This window comes from Synchiropus splendidus, chromosome 6 (assembly GCF_027744825.2).
Source record: "Synchiropus splendidus isolate RoL2022-P1 chromosome 6, RoL_Sspl_1.0, whole genome shotgun sequence".
Taxonomy (NCBI): domain Eukaryota; kingdom Metazoa; phylum Chordata; class Actinopteri; order Syngnathiformes; family Callionymidae; genus Synchiropus; species Synchiropus splendidus.
Window position 1 is genome coordinate 20,423,695 of NC_071339.1, and position 22,688 is coordinate 20,446,382.

The window sequence follows — 22,688 nt, forward strand, 5'->3', positions numbered from 1 at the left end:
GGCCATCACTGGTGCCTTGTTTTAAGTGTGATCATCTTCCTTGTGATGCGCAGTGCCACCGTGTTCCTGCTGTACTCCAGCGACATCTGGTCCATCACATCCATGCCACGATTAGTCTGATGTGCTCTGGTCAAGAGCGAAACTTTGGAAAAGGCGACCTTGGTACCAGAAAAAAATGCCACAATTTTGCTCAGTGGAATTAGCTTGCTTTTCAAAACAGACAATGTGTGAAATATTTGCATGAAAAATACAAGTCTGATGTGCAAGGACCTTAAGACAGGAGTAACGCGATGCCATCTGACTTTGCAAGCTTGAAAGTGATTTAAGATTTTTCAGGATAAGTATATAAATATTATCTATGGATGTTTGACCGAACGTCACTGTATTCAGATTAATTCAAACATAAGAGCAGAGCCTTCATCAGCACGGATAAAAAAATATCCCCCAGTCCAAGCAGACATCATGAAGAGGATCAGTGTAAGCAGGTCATTGCCTTTTATGACATGGCTGATTTTTCTTCCCTTTATACTTTATACTTCTCCCCACTTCTGGTTCTCTCTCCTGGGGCGTTTATGTGGATGAAGGCGAAATGAATCACGGTAGAAGTAGTGAAGAAATAACTTTTCATGTGAAAACACCTTGGCTTTTATGGCTTCACTAAATGATCCATAATGCAGAGGGAGAGCGCTCATTCCTACAGATTAAGGTGGGTCGGGGCTGGAAAGACACTCTGCTCTGTAACCGTTAGACCCCGCTGCCAACGCCGGCACCGATACGGACTCGCTGAGATCGGCACAAATCTCTTTTATGAGGCTGCCTCTTAAATGGCTGTCAGTCTAGTGTCTCACATGTGGCTCGCGCACTACATCTGCACCCCTCGCGGTAATTGAACCATCTTCCCAAGAGACCTGAAAATGGCGTGGGAAGTCGCTGCGGCAGCCTTCCTTGTTTCTGTAAAATGAGACCTGTGCATACATCTGATTATGGAGTCTTTGCCAAATGGGAGAAGAAAAAAAAAACCCATTATAAGCAGCCGGTGTTTCTGATTGACTTTATGTTGAGCTCTGAATTTGTGTCATTTTGTGAAGCAGTTCCTTGCAGTTGTTTATTCGAATCTTCCTTCCGAGTCTAAATTGTCTAAAAAGAGCTTTTGACTCTTTAGAGTGCAAATCTAACAAATCATGTTCACACAGATAATTCCGGGATTCCATTGATGTTGGAGTCACATAAGAGAGTGAAAACAAACCTTCTGTACTCGGCTTTATTATTACCATACGATGGAAGTGCCCCCAAAGCCACATTTATGGACACTACACACACCATCTTGTAGAGGTAGTGAGAGCAAGACAGCAAGAAAGAAATTCACAGCAACCGCTGAACAGAAATTTAAAACACAATTTCAGAAAGAAACCAGTGAGGAAGTTTCCCAAGGCGTCAAAATGTGACACATTTTCATATGATGTAAGATTAAAATAGTAGTACTTGTCAGAACAAACCAATGTTTCTAAAAGCATTTTATTTTATTTTATTGTTATATTCATGGTGCTGCAAAACTCGAACTGTCTGTGAATTTGTACGGACAGATATGTCATCGGGTTGCCTGAACTGATCCAAAAATCAATGGTAGAAATGATATCTAAGTACATGCACGGCGAGATCTAAAATATGTGAGAAAGCTGTATGTTTATATATATATAAAAAAAAAAAAAAACTTTACCTTTTTATGTGATAGTGAAGTCTTACGTTTGGCTGCTGTCTCCTTTGAATTTGTAAATAAGGAAAGGTTAGGAAAGGTTTTACGCCTCAATATGAAGAAAAAACAGTCAGTAAATGTAGCTAACGGGACACGTCTGCATACAGAGGTTGCGTTATACACAATAACAAAGTGCGTTGTGGGTCAGATGGTCGGTACATATCATCATCCAACCATCTTTCACCCTTTGGGATGGGAATAAATAGAAGAAAGTACATTAATCTTGCTTTTTTTATTTTATAAATTTTAACGGAGCCTCACCGCTCCAGCAGCTCACTGCAACGTGAATTCAATAATGTTTTACAGGAAGACTCAAGGGCTTCAACTGCCTTTGGTGGCATTGTTGGTTAAACCTTGGGCAGCTCACAAGTGCCTTGTGTGGAGCATACATTTATGTCGAAAATAATTTTCTTTTTGGTGCAGAATTTCTTTAAAGTAATACAATTTCAACATTCAGCTATAGGAATTGTCCTGGGTCGGGACCGTGGCCTTAAAATTACCCCACGACTATCAGTGTTACAACAATCTGCTAGTTTAAAAATTTAAAAAAGAATAAAAAATAGAAAAAAATATGAATATCCAGTGGAGTAGCAAAGTAATGATGTCATCACACCAGGATGATGTTGCGACCGCTTTGCTCCACATAATGAATAAGGAACTCCTAATTAATGTTGCATAGCAATGAGATTTTAGAAAGCTTTTTAGTCTTTCATGAGAAAGCAAGCCACAGATGCGCTGCCAAATATTGCTGCTCCCATGAACGCTTCTCTGGTTTTCTACAGGATGTAAACAGCCGCCAAATGAACGCTCATTTCATCAATCACAATTCATAATTAAACCAGCACATTAATCATTGACGCTGACAAATAGTTCAAGTGTCACAGCTATTGAACTGAAAACCAGCAGTTGAAATGATATTTACGCCGCTTGCATATAAAAAAAAATCCTCAAACGTCTGCATGCTGCATATATTGTATTATCATTAGAGCTGGGAGTAAGTGAGGTGAGAAAAAGTGCCTGTCAAGGAAGGGTAACAGCTCCGCCGCCGCTCTCGTTCCTGACAAGTTCTTCGGCTGCATTTCAAATACTAGACACAAAATGACAAAAAGCTGCGAGGATCCTAGTGAAAATGGATCATTGCACTTTTTACCTTTTCCAAATGGGAGGCTGTTTTGAACCTGGTATATTGGCTAATTCACAGCCCCAAAGCAAATAACACTTCAACCCACTTCATAAGAGAATAAATACATGATTTGTGGTGACCATCAGTTTACGCGATTGTTACGATGTGAGTGTACCTTCACAGTACCTCATCTTTTAGACCTTGCTAGCTCTTCTCTATCATATCACCATCTTTAAACACTTTTATAAGCTGTTTGAGTAAGATAAAAAACAACTGAGCTAGGTCAAGTCAGACTGACGCTGTGACACTGATCATCCAGAAATGTTTTAAAATGATAACCCTACACCCTGCTGTTAAGAAGTTCAATTTTTTTATTGTTATTGCTATGTCAATTCTGAAAATAACCGTGCTGGACTTACAGTTTCTCATCGGATGTGTGAGCCATTATATTATAGTGCGTTCACAATGTATTAGGGGAAAAAAAAATAAAAAAATTCTCTACAACAATGTGCCTTTCAAACGTAGGTCTCTTTTTACCCAGCCATTTACAACTTAAAGAAAATCTTGTCATATTACAACAACAACAATAACAACAACAATAATAATAATAATAATTAATAATAATTTAGCTGACTTTAGATGGTATTATAAAAACAATATATTATAGATTAGGCAATTTCAAATGTGACTGAATCACATACAAAGCTTTGGCCTGGGATTTCCCTTTCACACTGAAGATTGCAGGGACAAAAACAATTTCATACACACCAAGCCAAGAGGCCATAGTACTGTGACGATTGCTGGTGTTGCTTGCAATGACCAACAGCTCATCTGTGTACACAAACACTGTGGAAGGTTGAGAAAACAGTTCTTTAAGCGGAGCTGATCAATAGATATGATACCATTGATGTCATTTTTCGTTCATTCAAATGTGATTCCAGTTTTTGGTAGATGTACAGTAGAAGGGTGGGACCACGTTATCGACTGTGACTCAAGTGTCAAGCCAAAGGACAGATGGACAGAAGGCAAAGAGTTAATTTTTGTTGCTTTTGTGATGTAAAACTATGCAAAAATACTCTTGTTCAGTGGGGAATATCTTGGTAACTATGGAAAACACATTTAAACAGATGTCACTATTATAAAAGGGATTTTTTTTCTATATCTTCTCTGTCTTGAGTAGATTTTCAATAACTAGCCATGTATTTTGTGTGTGCTCTGACCTCATGAGGGCTGCACAGTTACAGACAAAGAATGAGAATCGTCTGCTGTTAGGATGCAGCCAGAATTCCTGAACAATTACCTTGGTGACAAAATAGTTCTTGAGGTTAAACTACTCTGGTGGCCGCTCTTAAATCTGATGTCCATTGATCCAGTGAGTGTTGTGGGTCTTCAACCCGAACCTTGTGGAACCTCAGTTCACTATTTTTTAATGAAAACATAACTGAATAGTGAAAATAAATTGGGGAAAAATGTGGCTTCTCTTGATAAAAATTTGCGATGGAGAAATAAAACCTGTGAGGCCATAACTCCCGTTTCAATCTCCAAAAGTCAATATCTTTTATAGCATTCCCAAAAGCAGACTTTTCTTTTTTGCCAACCAAACCTTGTAGGGAAGGCAGGTAAGTTCTTTATTAAGACGCAAGCAGGTTTCCTCCCGACTCCCTGCCTGACTTATTTTTAATATAAACACAATAAAGTAGCATTTGCATTTATATAGTTCTTCCAAGTCATCTGACATTGCTGCCAGCCAGGTTTGAGAAGCAGCTGAGCATCAAACAGATTTTTTCACTGTGAAAAATTAAGATAAGAGACTAATCCCATGGCTAGAAAAGGTTTTATTGGACCCTTGGCAGCAGGGCAAACAGGAAGAGGGAATCTGCATAAACTCTGTCCGCTGTCAGTAATGAAAAGGTCCTATAGAGCCTGTGTACATGGGCAGCATCATGTTGCATGTGATAAGAATATCCAACCATATCCAGCGCTGGAAATATTGAAGTTATTGAGGGTAATGTTTTCGTTTTTCGAAGGTGAAACATTTTTTGCATCTAATAACAAGTAGTAACAAGTATATATATATATATATATATATATATATATATATATATATATATATATATATATATATATATATATATATATATATATATATATATATATATATATATATATATATATATAAAATAAGGGCGCATCAGCTCATGTTCAAATTATATGCAGATTTTATATTTCATTTCTCATGACATGTCAATAACAGTAAAACTAACAGTAATAACTGTAATGGATTGATGACCTGTCCAAACACACAGACATTATGGGTTTTTTTTATGTTTTATGTGGGCATCCTATTGACTTTCATGCTTTCCCCAGCATCTCACCTTAAACCTCACCATCTAAACGAAATGGCTAACCTTAACCAGGATGCTGAACCAAACTTAAACCTGATGATAATGACCAGTTATTTTGAAGTTTTAATGCTGGACCTAAGGATTAACCTCATGGGGACAGGCAAAGGTCCCCACAAATAGCTAAAGGTCTCCACAAGGAGGTGTGTTTCCATGAATTTGTCCCCACAAGTGAAGCTATACAAGTTCATGTGGACACATGCACACATATCTTATACTGCTCAGTTAGCTGTTGAGAAATTTTGTCAATAGAATCGGACGACTGAAACAAAGGAAAAAAGTTCTAAAAAAGTGAATAAAAATGTTTTGTTATATCTCTGTTCTCCAGTACCCCTTGTAAAACTCACTCCTTATTATATAGTGGCACAGAATTGACTTTAAATTTGACAAAAAGCTGAGTCTAGTGGTCTTCAGAAGGGGTGCCAAGCATGAAACCAACAGTTGCGGTGTGGTTGATGTGCAGAGTCTATAAGAAAGGATGCAGCGTCAGATGGGGACTTCACTGGGGTGAAGAACAAGGAGGATTGAGAGGAGTGTATCAGTGTATCAAAACAGCAGTCAAATCACTTCTCTATCTGAACATTATTCAACTATCTAAATGTCGTGCAAAAGTATTGAAAAGTTTACTACATTCCTTCGGCGTTAATTTTGATCGGTTTGGATCTGATGGCACATTTCGCTCCATAAACTTTGCATGTACGCTACAATCATGACCTATGACCTTGAGGATGAACTCTGAATGTAAATTTGTACGAAATTGTATATGGACTATGGGCATCGGCTGTGAAGCTCACTGAGGGTCATTGCGGGAATTTAAAAATGCATTCTGAGATTGACTAGGAGCTAGTTTGGTCCGCATCTCTCCAGCAGGTCAGAGAGCAGTCTACTCGCTACTAAGAACTTAAGTAATATCGATACAATCCTCATGGCATGACAGATAGGTGGAGAAAATATTTATATATGTTAACTCTTCCAAATAAATAGTGAGTAATAGCGGAATAGAGAGTATTAATGTGGAGGAAAGGAAGGTACCAAAGGGACTTTCTGAAGCCCAGGATAATGCGCTGTCATCTGACCTGGACGATTGTATAAGTCAGACAAAAAGTGCCACGGGTGACAGGAATAGAAACGTGATCGGTGCTGTCTATTTTAATGGCCGCCTGACCCAGTGATCATCCCTCTGTGCTGCTGTGCCCCTCAGTTTCCCCTCAGGAGCTCTGTCAGATGAAGGGAAACAAACAGCGCTCAGATGCCTGGTGCTAATTAGCATCATTAGCATATGGCCATTATACGGCTGGACAGTAGCATGACGGGGCTTTGAAGGCTACAGTGCTGACCTTTGGGCGACAACACCAGCTGTCAGTAATTACCCAATAGCTACTGCCGGAGGGACGGAGACAAAGAGCCCCGCCGCCGCCTCCTCCTCCTCTTCCTGGAGTGGCCTCTCCCTTCTCCTCATTGTCGCTACCCCCTGAATTCATAAGAAAATTAGCTTAGCTATCAATGGCTGTTGTTTTCCCCACTGAATTTAAATCTGTTACCACATGTGAAGATGCACCTGCAGCCGCAGGCTGGTGTTGATATGAAAAGAAGTATCTCTCTCGACATATTTGAAGCTTCGTCAACTTAAATAGACATGTCTTTCTTGCCAGCAGTCACCAGCGACTGGTGACGTTTGATTCACTGTGGAGACTTCTATTGTATTTGACTTGTCTAATTCCACTCTTGGTGGAAAGGAAGTTGTTCAAAGAATTGTGTGCGTTTAAATAAAGCGAGACCTGGTTCACCTGTAACCAGGCACTAGAAACATTCTCTTCTTCAAAGCGCTGTGTCTTCTTCTTTTCAAGATGATCCCTCACAGACCTTCCACAAGTTCAAACACCAATTTTGCTTATTTCATTGTTACTCGCCCGTTGTCCACCCCCAACAATATTTTTTTGTACTTCATGGGTTTTTATACCTTGGTCAAGAAGCAACTGGTGATCATTTATTGAATCATGCATGTTGGACTTTTCTCTAATGCGTCTCCAAGGCAACCAGTAGATACAACACTCCTAGGTTCTGTTGACTTGTCCCATGAAACCACATTATCTCAACCAGCTTTTCGTATTTACAGCGATCCTACTTCCCTGTTTTTGCAGCGTCACCCTGCAGAGAAAGTGGTCCTTATCACTAAACGTTATATGCCGCTCCTCACTGTTCGGATCACTGTTCGGGAGTCACCTGCCCTGACAACAATGCAATGATTCTCATGTGTTGCGTCCAACAGGAACATCCGTCATGACTGTCACTGCTTCAGATGCCGATGACCCCACATATGGTACCAGCGCCAAGATCATCTACAGTGTTTTGGACGGAGAGAAGTTTTTCACGGTTGATAGAGATACAGGTAAGTTTTACTTTATAAGTCATCAGAATTCTTCCTAGTTGGAATAGTCCCTTATGAGATTCAAGTTGTATCAAAATATGTATCGGTTTCAAATCCTCTGTCATGTCCAGGGAGAAAGAAGGAGCCATTTGCCTGGACTCATCGCCCTGTCAGTGGATAGTAGCAGAAATCCCAGTAGTTACAATAATCTCACGGGTGTAAACAGACTATACCTTTCTCTGGGACACATGTACCACCAAGATAAACTAATCTCCGTGCGGATTAGAAGCAGCTTGAATTCCATTCCGTGATTGATGCTTAGAAGCGTCTTGCTAATTATTCAGTTTATGAACCTGAATGAGTTTCACAACTTTCTGGTAATGCAAACACTGATGCGTCTGAAAAATGCAAACAATACATCCATGTAACATGTGAAATGCCATGCACCCGGTGTCCCCCCCCAATTTCCACACAAATCCGCATCTAGTCGGCTTCCGACTCCGTGGAAATGCGCTTGCTATGGTTCATCAGCTGTGCGTGTGGCAGGTCAGGTCGCTCAGGTGCAGGATCTGGATGTGATGTCTTGAGCCCTGGTGGTGCCTCTGGCAGGTTAGCTATGCTTCCAAACTCACAAAAACAGTTCGGTAAATGACCGCCCCCACAACAAGTGAGGGCACCTGTGGCAGGACAGGACTTTTTATTGCCCCATTTTTTTAAAACATTAATATACCACTAAGCTTGAAACACTTGTTACAACATTTCATAGTGAAAGACTGAAGGTTTTTGTAATCCTTGGGGAGACTGGTGTTGACTAAACTATAAGTATGAACTAACTACATGTCCTCCAGATTGAGTCCCCTGCATCCCCACTGTTAAAGGCTTGTACATGTAATGTAATCTGACCTAGTCTTTCAGGGGGTGGCGCGGTATCGGACGTGCCTTCAAATTCCCCTCAAGGGAAAAGCATTAAAGTTTTAATGATTCCCCTTTTGGTCTGCACCATTTTGACTTGACCAGGCTGAGTGCCAGGATGATAAATGGCTCTGCCTTTCGGAGACTAGCTATGAGCTTTGCTGCCTCGGCTCAGCTTCTCTTTCACGACCTGACTTCATCTACCACCTCTACCCAGTGAGTAGGCAGATATTTTGTGCTGTTGATCGGGGTAAAATAAAAAGCACAGCAGAAATTTAAAAGACAAGATTTTTATTATTATCTTTGTTAACACCGACCTCTTGAATTTGAATTGAAATAATCTTGTTCAAAAGATGTGACCAGCTTTTCATGCGAGATACTAAACAAACTTCATGTGACGTATGAATTCAAATTTCGTCATTGAAAAAAATTCATGCATGGGCAACATTGGTGAAAATTACCACTGTATGAGGTTTTCTTTGAAATGTCCAAGAGAGCCATGATGACCGGAGGTCTGTCAGCTTTTGAGGCTCTATATATATAAATCAATAATGTATGACTCATAATGGGCCTCATTTCAATGCGTCATTGTTGCCTTGAATGGATGAAAGGGCCACATATCGGCCTCTTTCTGTAACTCAACTGCTGCATGTGGTGTATTTTGACAACTCATAGAACAAGCCCTGAAGCTGAATGTGACTGGAATCCAACACAGTTCAAACCTTTGGGAGCCAGTCAACACATGAAGCCAAGGCAATGCATCAGTAGATTCAGATGCTGAAATCCCAAAGGCTGAAGTAAAATTTTCCTGCAAAGTAAAACAGCAGCTACTCACTGATGCTGTTGTGCCGATGGGGATGATGTTCAGAATCAGAAAGAGGATCATCTTTAATGTGTTTTCATGCAAGCCATTTGACAGAGTTGCTTCCATCTCTGCGCACCATCACAAGACAAAACTGTTCCTTGCATAGGCTTATAAAAACCCGGCAGTCCATCCAGTAAATGTACTTTCTCTCACTCAAAAAAAAAAGATGATGAATAATTAACTAAATTAATTTCAGAATATTACTGTCGCTGATGACTATTTCTTTTGAATTAAATAAGATATTTCCCTTTCCTCTGCCTTTATGTATGAAAATCACATGAATTTTAACCAGAACGCATGGTTGATGCTGAATGAGTCGTAGAAAGTACCTACTGTACACCAGGGTGTCGAACACAGAAAAGGCCCCAAATAGTCAAAGGTACACACCAAACAAATTTAGAATGTAGGGCCTATAAATGCCATTTTTTATGGCTGGATTGACTCCCTTTAATTATTAGACGTTTTTTTTAAGACTCTTCCAGACAAAATGAGTGTTTCGACTCTTCTCTTGATGCTTTTCTTCTTCAAGCAACATTTGTCATTTCATCTTTCACCACCAATTCTCGTCCATCTTCATATGTTCATATGGAAGTTTTCTGACTCATTGTTGACAGAAACAGTCGAACTACATAAACTTAGTCCTAATCTCGACATGCTTTAAAAAAAAAAAAAATCACATTTTGAGTCAAGTAGATCATTTTAAGGCTCTTGGCCTTTTGGTCAACACAATGTGATACATGTTTTCATTGGCCTCTTATTGCGAGTATTTTTCCACTTCTTTGTTCAGTACAATTACTTTGTTGATGCATTTAATTTTCTTTTCTTTTCTTTTTTCAAATACTGAATACAAATATATGGAAAATGAAGACCACCAAATAGAGTGCAAAGTGGAATACATTCTCCATGCGCCAGGTCAATATTTACTCCCATGTAGTGGTACAGACTGGATCAGAGGAACGATGACGACAAGCTGCGTGCAACTTCTGTGACTACAAGCCAATAATATTGTCAACGGCATAATATTGGTCCAGGACTAAACAGTTCCCATGATGCAGTCCAGTAAAGCAACCACAGTGTTTGATCGCTACAATATGGCTCCACCCCCACAGCAAGTCAGCTGAGCAGGGGGAGGCGCTTGGCGGAGTGAATTTGCGAATCCCAGGACAGTCTGGAAGGTTGCGCCTTTCTGGCATCTGAGGTAAATATTTCACCTGGAGATGAACAACTGTAACTGGCTGAGCAGAGGCAAGCGATGAAAGTTGTCAATTCATCAGCCAAATCATTGGTCCAGGTTAGAGTTGGGGGAGGAGAGGTGGTGTCTTCACCCACACAGACGTGAAGTGGGAAGAGTCGGAATACAACGCACAGCCTTTAACGGCACATTGAGCACTTTAATGTCAATAAAACTCCATTAATTTCATTGGTCTGATGTGCCAAGGCTCAATCTCAGCAGCATGAAGCTTGTTTTCCCAAAACAAATTCCGTATTCTAGTGGTCAACAACTGTGATTGGTTGGCTGGTCTGCAGAGCATCATGGGTAGTCACTGTCGCTGAGCTTGTTGTTGAGGGTCATGGCACCTCACATGCTACTACTTCACTTGACTTATTGATATGGTGGCCAAACAGGATGGATACATCAGATGGAAGTCAAGGAAATTACACTTTGTAGTGACCGTATTTCAACCTCTGATGTCAGTTAGCTGTGCAAAAGCCTTTGTGAAAAAAAGGCACAACTGGCCACTGACACACATGAGATTATAGGTTACTGACCCCTGCACGAATGGCTTCATTCTCATTGTTAACTATGAATGGATGCTGCATACCATCATATGTACTATGATTTATTTAGTTCAATACACTAAATTATTTGATAAAATGTGAAACAATTTAAAATTAAAAATAAAAAAATAACTTCCAACCTTTCACAAAATCCTATTTGACTTGTAAAACCATTGGAATAACCTCAAGCCTCGCAAACATTGTCTCCCACACCAGTGAGACCAGTTCCTTGTTCCATAGTCACAGGGATAATATCTTTCTTTCTTTCTGACTCTAACTCATTCCCAGCTGTCTCTAACTTCAAGGGGCAATGTGGATTTCAGAGGAACTAAATCCATCACGAGCCTTTACTACAAAAGAAATTGTACTGAGACATTTTATGGTAAATAAAATGTTCACAAACATTTTCTTCTTCACGAACAATGTTCTTTTCATTTCAAGGAATGTAAACATGGTGAGACAAATATAGTCATTATGTTTGTTGTTGCACCATCTACAGAAAATGTCTTTGTTTTGCCGTTGATCTTTTAAAACCCTTCAGACTTTGACTGCATTTCCAGCCAATATGGAGCCGTGGCAGGGCTCAGCGAGTTCGGCTGTGGTGCGCCGTCATTCACCTCCTATATATTATTCATTTTAATACAGCCAAGCCATAAAATGGCCGAGGCGCAAATATGACACAAGCCCCTTGATCCAGTTATTGTGCTGAGGTGGAAAGCAATGCCACCAGAGTGCAGCGGAAAGTTTGACTTGACATTGAGGAGTGAGAAGGAAATGAATCTGCCTGACCACTGACGCAACCTTTCAACAAGACTCTCACGCCCACCTGTTTTTTTTCCTCTTTCTTTCACTCTGGCCATCGTCCACGGATCATTAGGGATCATCATGACGGCGGTTGCAGATTTGGACCGTGAGACGCAGGATCGTTACGAGTTGGTTGTCAAGGCAACGGACATGGCAGGCCAAATGGGCGGTCTCTCCGGTTCCACGACGGTGACTATAGTCATCACAGACGTCAATGACAACCCTCCTCGTTTCCCGCAGAGTGAGTGTTTGCCACTTAAACATATGACACAATAACTGTTTTTTTAAATTTATTTATGTACTTAATTTTAGGGTGAGGGGTATAGTTGGGGTTAGGGGACATAATAACTAGACAAAATTGAGATATTTTAAACTCTTTATTTTGTCATTTCATGTGATACACATCATTGGGGAAAAGCTTTGTGTAAAAACAGTTCAAAGAAAGAGAATGAAGTGGGTCATTGTTGGACATTCTTGTCCTTGGTGCTATGTTTTTGGCCCTTAAATGAAAGTTGACCATTTTGTGACTGTGTGAAACAACTGTCACTGTGCACACACAGACTCACTATGAGTGGATTAAAACACAAATAATCAACTCAGTTATTCAGGATTACACCCAGGATATGGCACATACCTGCACCATGAACTACTGCCACAGCTGATGGCGCGAAACTACAGATGGATCTTCTTCAGGTGCTGAAGTGCCTGCATCACATGGCTCCTTGGAAGCTTCTACTTACAGTCCTGTACTTTTTCTACAATAGTTACAACACTATTAATTTTCCAGGTAAGAAAAATGCCATTTTAGGGCCAAAAAAAAAACTTTATTACAGTTTTATATGCTGCATCATTAAACTTTGAGAACAGGTGACTCCAAAGAGGAAATTGCAGTTCTAAACATGACTTTAAATCACATGAAACACATAAGCCCTTGTTTATTTACTGCACGCCCCAGGCTGTTATTAGTGCTGTTTTTCTTGTTATACTGCCAACATATGTTGCATGTATTGACATGATAAATGGTCTTTGTTGACATTATCCCCCCCACCTAGCGTTAAACCGACACACTATTAATTTTTTTTCTTGGTGTTGTTGCCGTGGGTGGAACAACTTCTGACAGTCTGCTCTGGTTGTATTTGATATGTACCAGACACCTTCCTTATTTCTATAAAATCCCCTTTTTGTGACCCAGGCAAATCATATTTACCCAGCCAGAGAAATAAATCCCTCGGGATTATAGTATCTCCTCTGAAAAGGTAGAAGGGAAATAGATAGAATTTAGAATGCTGCTTTATAACTAAGATGCAACGGCAGATGACATTGTATGTTTGTTTGTTTTTTTTTCTCCACACATTCTCTTCAGGAAATCAATAAAGTTTCATTGCCCTCCATGCATTTGCACTTGCTCATAATGAACTCTGGCAGCTCTTAAGAGTTACACTCGATTGAATGTCATTGTTGATCTAAGAAGACATGGAATTTAGAAAATGTCATTTCACAGATAAGATACTCATGATTGTGCGTTTCACTCGGCTTCAAAAATGAAATTCTCCGACGCTTCCGAACCTTACCTCGACTTTCTTATCGTCACTTCAGCACTCTGTCTGCTATCAGCTGCATGCAGCAGAGTTGGGTGAAGTTCAGTCCCGGGGGCCACATGCGGCCCTTTGACTGCTTTTATGCGGCCCTCATGAGAGTGGATCAAAACAGCAAACTGCATCTTTTTTATTTCAATCAATCAGAGGAGTATATTACTTTGCCTTTTATCTTTCTTATGAATTAGATTGGTGAAATTAAAATGATCATTTTAGCAGTATCTTTTTCCTTCAAAATAAATAAATGTAGGATGTAAAATAAACATCTTGTCATAAGATGCATTTATATCATATTTACATATTTTGGTAAACAAAACATTCCACACATCTTCAAATATTTATAATTTAAATTAGGAATATTTGCATAACGTGTATTTAATTAAATAATAATCAAATGACATATTTTAAGTGTATAATTTGATGGTGTAATTACATCTCTCCCTGTCATATCATATTTTAGTAAATATTCAAGTCACACACAGCTATTCACACACAATGCACCTAAAATAATACAGAATTATATCTGATCTCCGAAACCCAATATAATGGAGGTCTATATCAGAGTCGCCAAAATCCTTCGTCTGTTCATGTCATGCAAAATGTAATGTTATGCAAAATATTATCATAGACTAGAATGCTGCTGTTAAAATCGTGTCCCAATGTGTGGTAACGTTCTCCGGAACTCTGGATATAAGAAAACCAGGAATCTTAACCTGTTGACCTGGGTGACTAAATAAGCAGCCGATGGTCCACATTCGGGCCTCAAAGCCTTTTCATTTGGGCCAAATACTTTGAATGAGTCAGACTGTATGACTTTGGTGTCATGAGAAAAGAGTGGAAGAGAGAGTATTGTTTCCATTGAATTCCTTTGGGGGCATCTTCTGTGTTTGCATTTCTGTTTTATGTTGAATATAACTGAAACAACTTTGTCCACTGGTGTGCTGCATTTTAAGTGATATCCGTTGTTGTTCCGTTGTGTGGTGATGATAATGGGAGAGCACGTCTGGTGTGTGGGTTCAGACATCCTTTGCCAGCATGGCCCTCCTCACTGGAAGCAAGTAGCCCTGTATAATACCATATGGGCCACTCATAGAGGTGCATTCACTGAGGCACCTTTTGGGTTTGTGCAGTGTGTGAATTAAAGGCCCCCGGGTGAAGATGCTGCACCAGAGTTAGGGGTTACATTCAGGGTTATCCTACTTTTCAGCAGAACAGAACACAGAGTTGCAGTTCTTACAGTTTTGACTGATGCCAAATATGGTCTCCTCCTTTCTAAATGTGTGTTCTTTCAATAAATTGTCCTTGTCCTCATTCCTGTCTCTGCCAGAGATGTACCAGTTTTCTGTATCGGAGGGGGCGGCTGTGGGAACACCAGTCGGGCGGGTCATCGCCACGGACGCAGACATGGGCGACAATACGGATATGAGCTACCTGATCAAGGAAGGAGGAGATCTCTTCAAGGTCACGCCTGATGTCGTCACACAAGAGGCCATTGTCTCCATCAAAAAGGTATTTAAGTAAGAACGTACATGTCATGTGCTTTTTTTCTGTTAAAAACATGCAAAAAACTACAGACACAGTTACATATTACGAGAGTTTGAAAACAAGTTGGGATGCCTACAGATACAGTTTTTTGACTTGAGCTTGACTTGCACTATTTTCTACTTGGGAAAGTGCAAGCTTAGTAGTTTTATCTGCTGCATTTCATTAGCAGAAATACATTGAAGAGTTTGGTGAATGCAACAGCAGTTTCATTGACAGTGTCAAAGCGTAACATTTGTAGCCAGTCTCTGCTGCACATGAAGTGAACGGCTCTAGGCATGGTTTAAAGGAATGAGCTGAATTAAAAGATTTTTGTTTTCTATTTTGCATTCAAATATCAAAAAATAGTGAAATAAAATATGAATCAGCCCATGGTTTCCCTTAGAAAAATAAAGCAAAAATCACAAAAATGTGTCTTCCGTCACCTTTTCAATGAGCCTTTAATAGCAGATTGACTTCTGTGACACTGGAACAGGCAGCTGTGCTCCGGATCACTGGACTTTAAACGCCTTTATAACTGCTCTGGAATTTCGGCCGCTCATGAGCGTGTGGTTTCTGCTCTGTGCAATAATAATTGAAACAAATCAATTCTGTTCTAAAAGCAGCTCTCTGAAGGAAGCTACGTGCCAGGGACAGTTACTTTCTTTCATCTTGTTTTTCTAGCCGCTCGACTTCGAGACCAAACGCACGCACAACGTGGTGGTGGAGGCCGTGAACAAACACGTGGACCCTCGTTTTGTGGATCTGGGCACCTTCAGGGATCAGACGATTGTTCGGGTCAGCGTGTCGGACATAGACGAGCCGCCACTCTTCCAGCCAGCAGAGGGCACTGTCATGGAGGTAAAGGAGGACGCCGAAGTTGGAGCCGTAGTTGGCATCGTCACGGCGAGAGATCCAGATGCAAAGAACAAACCTGTGAGGTATGGACTACTACTAAGTTTGGAAATCATTGCTGAACTTTTGAGATTTAAGAACGGATGTTGATCTTTTTTGAAATATGTATTGAGTTGCTGAACATGCATGCCAATCCTTGATGCCATCAGTAAATGAAGGGTGTTTATGGCAATTACGTTTTCATTTCGGTGTCGTGATTCTTCCTGGTAGATATAGAAGCGCTGTCATCTGAGAGAGGTTTAGATGAGAACCATTACTAGTTGACATGGGGAGCGAGTTGGATTTTTCTTGTCATGGCCCAGTGAAAGGAGGTAGCAGATAAAGCACACCGAGAGGTTTCTGGGAAGAGAAAAGTCTGCACCTCTTCACTGAGGCTGCTGCCCCCTCGACCCTGATTCTGTTACACAATCAATATTCCGTACAACCAGTGTTACAGCATTATTATTATTATGATGATTTTAGTCCAAATATTATTTTAGGACTTGAATTAATATCAGTATCATAACCTGTTTTTATTACGAAACGTTGGATGGTCCCTCCTTTTTAACAGTTTATTGGAACAAAATTCCGCTCTATTAAAATGTAACTGCAAAGTTTCGTATTACAGAAGCAATGATTAAAAACATATGCAACAGTTACAGGAGTTAATGGGATTCTTATTACTGTGCTTCTATAATAGAAGCGGCGAAAAAAAAAAAACCCTGAAAGTTCAGACTTCCACAATGAATGGAGTTCCTCCATATATCTCCATTTATCACGGCACGAGGTGTGTGATAAAAACTGTATCATCTGGTAATCTTCGGTGCCAAGGTCTGCGGTTTATACGTCCTCAGAAGAGCAATTGCGGTGTGAGAGGGGAATGTAGATAAGGGCTAAAACAGTCTCACTGACGGAGTGTACACTGACATACGCAGGGTCTGTGCAAATTACCTCGATTAAAAATGCATGAGGCTCTGACTTCCAGGTGTAATAAAGTACAACACAATGGCAGCGCTGTCGTTCACCAGTGTCTTGGCAGCCCGCAGCCCAAAGTGTGTGTGTGTGTGCTGCGTGTGAGAGCATATATGACGGCTTGTGTGAGCTTGAGGAAGTGAATGGGTGACTAAGTCAAAGGAGGAAGGCGAGGCTGGCCGGAGGCCGCCGACAGGGCCACACTTCACAGCTTCCAGGGTTCAACGCTGACACGCCGCATCATCATTAACCCTTGAGAATGATTTCCTCCTGAGAGACATCATTAAAGTAATCCTTTGTTTTGGATGCCATCTGTTTGAATCATTTAGTGTTTAGCCAAAGCAAACAAAAAGGTTAATTAAACATTTGGCAGACTCTGCTCACGCTCATGTGAAAAAGGTGCTGCAGGACACAGGATAGTCCAAAACTGGAGTAACTGAAAGAAACACGAGAAAATAATTGAATCTGGAGAGTTTGAGCACGAAAACACAAAATCCTAAAAGAAGACTTTTTTTTTTGTTGTTGTTGTTTTTTTCTACATACGACAGTGTTCAACAGTGCAATGTCAGATTAAATCTAGAGCAGTGTTTTTCAACCGGTGTGCTGCGGCACGCAGTGAACAATTACAACCTTTTGACAAGCTACCAACGTGAGGAGATGACACGAATTCAACCACATTCTTTCTATACACTATGACGCCATTCGTTCATCACTTACAGTGTTTCGCGCGATGCTCCTTTTCCCACACACTCATAGCGATAACCATAACCACAGGACACCAAAGACAGTCAGTAGTGCAGAGCTAACAGAGCTGACGGTAGTGAGTGGCTCGTGAGGCTTCATGACACAGCGTCGTCCTTTTAAGAGCCCACTAGATGGCACTCTTTGGTGGATTTGAACAACCAATTCAAAGAAAACCTCATCATTTTTAAACAGAGTGCGCCATCTCCTGACCTCTGAAAATGAGTACACTGTTTCATGAAGCCTCATTTAAAACTTTATTGACGCTAGTAGACTGCCGGTTTAAAAGTCAACTAAAAAGTAAATACAGAACCAAATACATGCACTCAAAACATGTGAAGATAGAAAAAAATCATTGTTGTTATGAAGCTGAGGCAAAGAATGCTAAAAGATTTTTCTGGAAATTCCCCAAACTAGAATAAAAGCATCATCCAAAAGATTGTGATAAAATCTAAATAGTTATATAAAGTAAATTTTAAAAAATCCAGATATATTTTTGCCATAATGCCCACGCCTTTCTGGAAACATTTTTAAATAATTATTTTGTCTCTGCAAATAATATGCCAAATTCACCAAGTGTCAGTAGCTACAATTTTTCACAAATTATAAGCACAAATGCGCTTTGGCTGAGGTTCCTTTGGAGGTGTGCCTCAGGATTTTTCCAATGAACGAAGTATGCCTTCAAAAAGGTTGAAACAAACGGATCCAGTGTGTCTTTCTTTAATAATGATGTGAGTAAGAGAGTATATGGGGAGGTACGAGTGACAGCTCAGTACAGCATCCTGCGCTGATTGATTCCCGACTCCCATCCGTAGCCTCGAACTTTGGGTCGTGACCAAAGGAACATGGTTGATACAAGTGACTGACATGAGTTTCCCCACAAATAGTAGAGTGAAAGCACTGTTCCTCCACATTGAGAGAAGCCAGTAGAGGGGGCTTTGGGGCGTCTTTGGGCGCTTCCTGGACGTGTCCAACTAGGAGGAGGCCTCAGGTAGGCCGGAACATTTTCTATGGTCGATTCAAATTGCCATGCCGAAGTAATAATAAGGGATATTCGGTGCTGTTTTGAAAAACAGATGCACGCTGTGGAGCTGAAGCAAACTCTGCAAGTGGACCAAGCAACATCATTCAAAGATCATCTGAATGGTCTGATCCATGTCTTACATGTTGTGTTGAACTGACTGGATGCGCTTTGCGTTCCTTCAACTGACTCCCAACCGAAGCTATTGTACCACAGATTAACACGGCACCCAGTCTAGAGACAGGAAGAAATGCAAGTGAAGAGTTTTGAGAGTGGGAGACCCAGGAGAGGCTGGCGAGACCATGGTTCATGGTTGGCAATGCCTCAGTACTGAGATGAAACTCTTGGTCTCATTGGTCCAGCTGCTGCCCCATGATAGGAAATAGCTGTGTCATCATACTTTCGTTTTGTGGTTCTTTGAAGATCGGCAGTGCAGTAGCACAAGATGGTCCATTTCTGTCATTGTGTGCTAACTGAAATGAATGCCATCTATCAAGACTACACACAAGGGTTAGAAGAGCTACATATTTAGCACCTTCTGTGCAAACACTCTGTGTGTTATTAGTATAGCAAACGAACCCATCTGATCAAAATTGTTGTGTCACCAACTCTTGTTTTGGATGTTAATAATTCATCGATAATCTGTGAACAAGCCCTACACGTCTAAATAGCACCTAGTTATTTTGCGCTCCATCTGTCCAAGAACGTTGGATTTGGAGCGTCTAGTTTTCAGACAAATATGAGAAGGTGAATGCTGCTAAAAAAAAGAACGAGAATGTCCTCTGCACTGTCACCATTGTATTTAGAAAACTGATAAATAAAAAGTTAAAACTACTCTGCTTAGGTTCAGAGTGAAATCGAAAGAATGTTTTGTTCCGCTATATAAGCATTTGTGAACAGGTTGTGTCATTTATAAATAGCAGACATGTTATTAAAAGTTTACAGTAAAAATATCCTCCTGAAATCGCCTTAATACTGAGCTGCAAACAAGCCTTTGTTGCCGCTTGTCCATGAACTTATTCATGACTTGATGACTACTTCAACAATGAAGTTCACCAGAATGTCGACAGGGAGCAAAAACGGCACCAATTAACTCAGAAAAACACCCAGAAAGAAGCTTTACGTTCCATCCAGGGAAAGTCCAGTCCAGTCCAAGAGGTGAATCAAACCACAGTATCTCGTGGTTGTGTGTGTCGGCAGCCATGAAACTAAAAATAAAGGAACCTTGATGTTGTTTTTGTTGAATAACCAGTCCTTTGAGGGGAAAGTGCCCCATTGATGCATTTGTCTTTTTCCATTTTTCAGGAGTGCGCTATTAAACATTTATGTAACGCTCTTTCTTTTAATAGACACGAAAGAAGACATGGGGTTGACGGGCATGAGAGCCCAGCTTCTGTGTCAATGTCATCGATTCACTTCACGTTTTGCATCATTGCAAACAGGCTTTTTATGAGCGAAATAAGTGTAGATCCAGATTGTATCATCATTACTTAAACAAATGAATGCATCTAAATTTGCTGCATAAACATCGTGTAATATACAATTTACCACCATATAAAGATGTACAGCCAGAGTTGGGCGGAGAGGTTAAAAGTTCGGGTTTTCAAGCCAAGCTAGCATCAGCGTGAATGCAGTGAACCCCCTTCTCATTCCAGAAGATGCTTATTGTTAGACAGACATTGAGAGAGTGTAATTTCATCTGCATGTTTTCTTCATGACAGGTTTTCCATCGATCGAAGCACAGACACTGAAGTAATCTTCCACATCGATCCAGACTCAGGTGCAATCACACTTGGCAAGATTTTGGACAGAGAGACTGCAGGCTGGCACAATATCACAGTGAAAGCGGTGGAAGCAGGTACGTCCCATCGGGTGTGCGGCACAACACAATTTTCTTTTGACTTCTCAATATATAAATGGCCCTGACTGGCCTGCAGCAGTTCTCCAACAAAGGTTGTTGTGCAGTCACTGACACTGGCCTGTGAATTGCCCTTGTCCTTGCATTGTCACTATGAACAAGAAACATTGTGATGTTTGTTTGCACCGTCCAGGTCCACCCCCTCACTCCTTCCCTAGAACATATCGAGCTTGAACACTGCACTATCCCTGAAATGTTGTGGCTGCGTTTGCAAAAGCAGTCTACAAAAGATTTCTTCTTAGTAACAGTACAGTACACACTGTCCAGTACTGTGAAACCTATAAATGCTCTTCAAGAAATGATTGCGCTCTGAAATAGCATTTTTATTCCATTGGTCATTGGAAAATTCATAATTTTGGGTTGATTTTATTTATTGTTATTCTATTGTGCTGATCCTTTTCCTAACATGGATAGTCCTGCTTAATAATTGTGATTACAGTTGTGTTCAAAATAATAAGGTCATCTAATATTCCGTCAACTAGTGACATTTACCTTGTCAAAAAAATAAAAAATATAAAATAAAATTTGAGCTAAATCCATCGAGGCTACCTAAAGTATTATAGACTGACTGGCACCAAAGTCCTTAAAACCAAAAATCAGTCTCAATACTGCCACAAACCTGGTGGTAAAAATACCAAATGTAGACACAGACACCAAGATGCAACAAAACTAGAACCCTCTCAGAACCAGGATAACCAAAGAGACAATGTGACAGGTCCTTCGCAGCAAAAAGGAAAATACCTGGAACCAAGGGAGTTCATCTTCCAAGGTGCCCGCATTGTCAGGTGCAGCTGTGAGCCTGAGCAACACTCAGCTCAAAGGAAGAGTGCAGGACACAGCAGACAGCAAACTAAATTTAAACTAAAACTAAAGTTTCCCTGATGTCTTGAGTTATGACGACTTAGTCCTGAAGTTTGACAAAACGTTTTTGTTCACAATGCAAATATGACCTCTACAATCTTTCATCTTAACGTTTTGTTTTCCATAAACATCATTACGTAACTGAACAGAACATCTTCCATAAAAGTTATGGTTTGGTTCAACGCATTTTCCGTCATCAATCAAATCCCTTGAGTGACTATTTGGAAGGCGAACAAGTAATGACAGTGTAAAAACAACAGGGAAGTGCGTCGACTGCTGTAATGGGCAGATGAGTTAGAATGACTGGGCAAAGTTGGAATGCAGCACATTTGGCGAGTTTATCCCAATTTTCTCAGGCCATTTCCATCAGCAGTATAAAGACAACTCTTTACATTATTTTCTTTGCTAAAGACACATAATTCCGGCAGCAATTTGGGAGCTTTTGTGCTCTGCCTCATTACGCTGGGCATTAAGTCACAGTCACATTTTAACATTAATTGAACATTTATAGCTGATTTCGCCCACCAAATATCAGACATAAACACATGCCTGCGCTCGGCTGATAAAGATTGTGAAACTGGCTTGTGAAGAAACATCTGGGCGGACACTCATTGGTCAATAGCAGCAGAAGTTTTCTTTCGGCATGTTTTGTTATCATCCATAAACTGTCTTCAGTCTCTGAAGACGTGAGATGCAGAAAGCACGGACATTAAAAGAGAGGGGCGAGGCGAAGTAGGACGGCTGTTTGTGAAGCACGTAGCTGGTGTGTTTCGATAACAAGGCTTCATTTTCTCCAACCATTGTGCTACTTTGCCAGGCCTCTGTGCTCATTACTGCTGGAGAACCTTAGGGTCAGCTTGTGTGAAGACATTGTTATCATTCGACACATGGAAAAACCTCTAGTTATATCCACAGTCCACCGCTGACTTTTCAACTGTGACAAGGTCTCTTCCTCAGCCCTGTGGCAGCGTCAGCTTTTTTCACTCTCTTACGAGTCAAAGCTTGACTTGTCAAATCCTTACAGTATGCATACAGAATAATGGTTCATAAGTACATTTATCAGTCATCAATGGTACATCCATAACTCTGGAACACAATATCCCATTATGAAGTTCTCTTGCGGCTTAGCATGATAGCTTAACTGCATGGTTTGGACACT

General features: G+C 40.5%; 1 protein-coding gene across 5 annotated transcripts in view; it reads left to right on the plus strand.

The window, feature by feature from the left end:
• The window catches only part of LOC128761224 (cadherin-22-like), a 190,420-nt gene that overhangs the window by 130,200 nt on the left and 37,532 nt on the right, over positions 1-22,688 (plus strand). For all 5 annotated transcript variants that reach the window (XM_053869302.1, XM_053869306.1, XM_053869305.1 and 2 more), the window contains exons 5-9: positions 7,548-7,667; positions 12,080-12,247; positions 14,929-15,110; positions 15,807-16,063; positions 20,472-20,608. In XM_053869302.1, the coding sequence (XP_053725277.1) occupies positions 7,548-7,667; positions 12,080-12,247; positions 14,929-15,110; positions 15,807-16,063; positions 20,472-20,608 (864 nt within the window). The remainder of the gene's footprint in view (positions 1-7,547; positions 7,668-12,079; positions 12,248-14,928; positions 15,111-15,806; positions 16,064-20,471; positions 20,609-22,688) is intronic.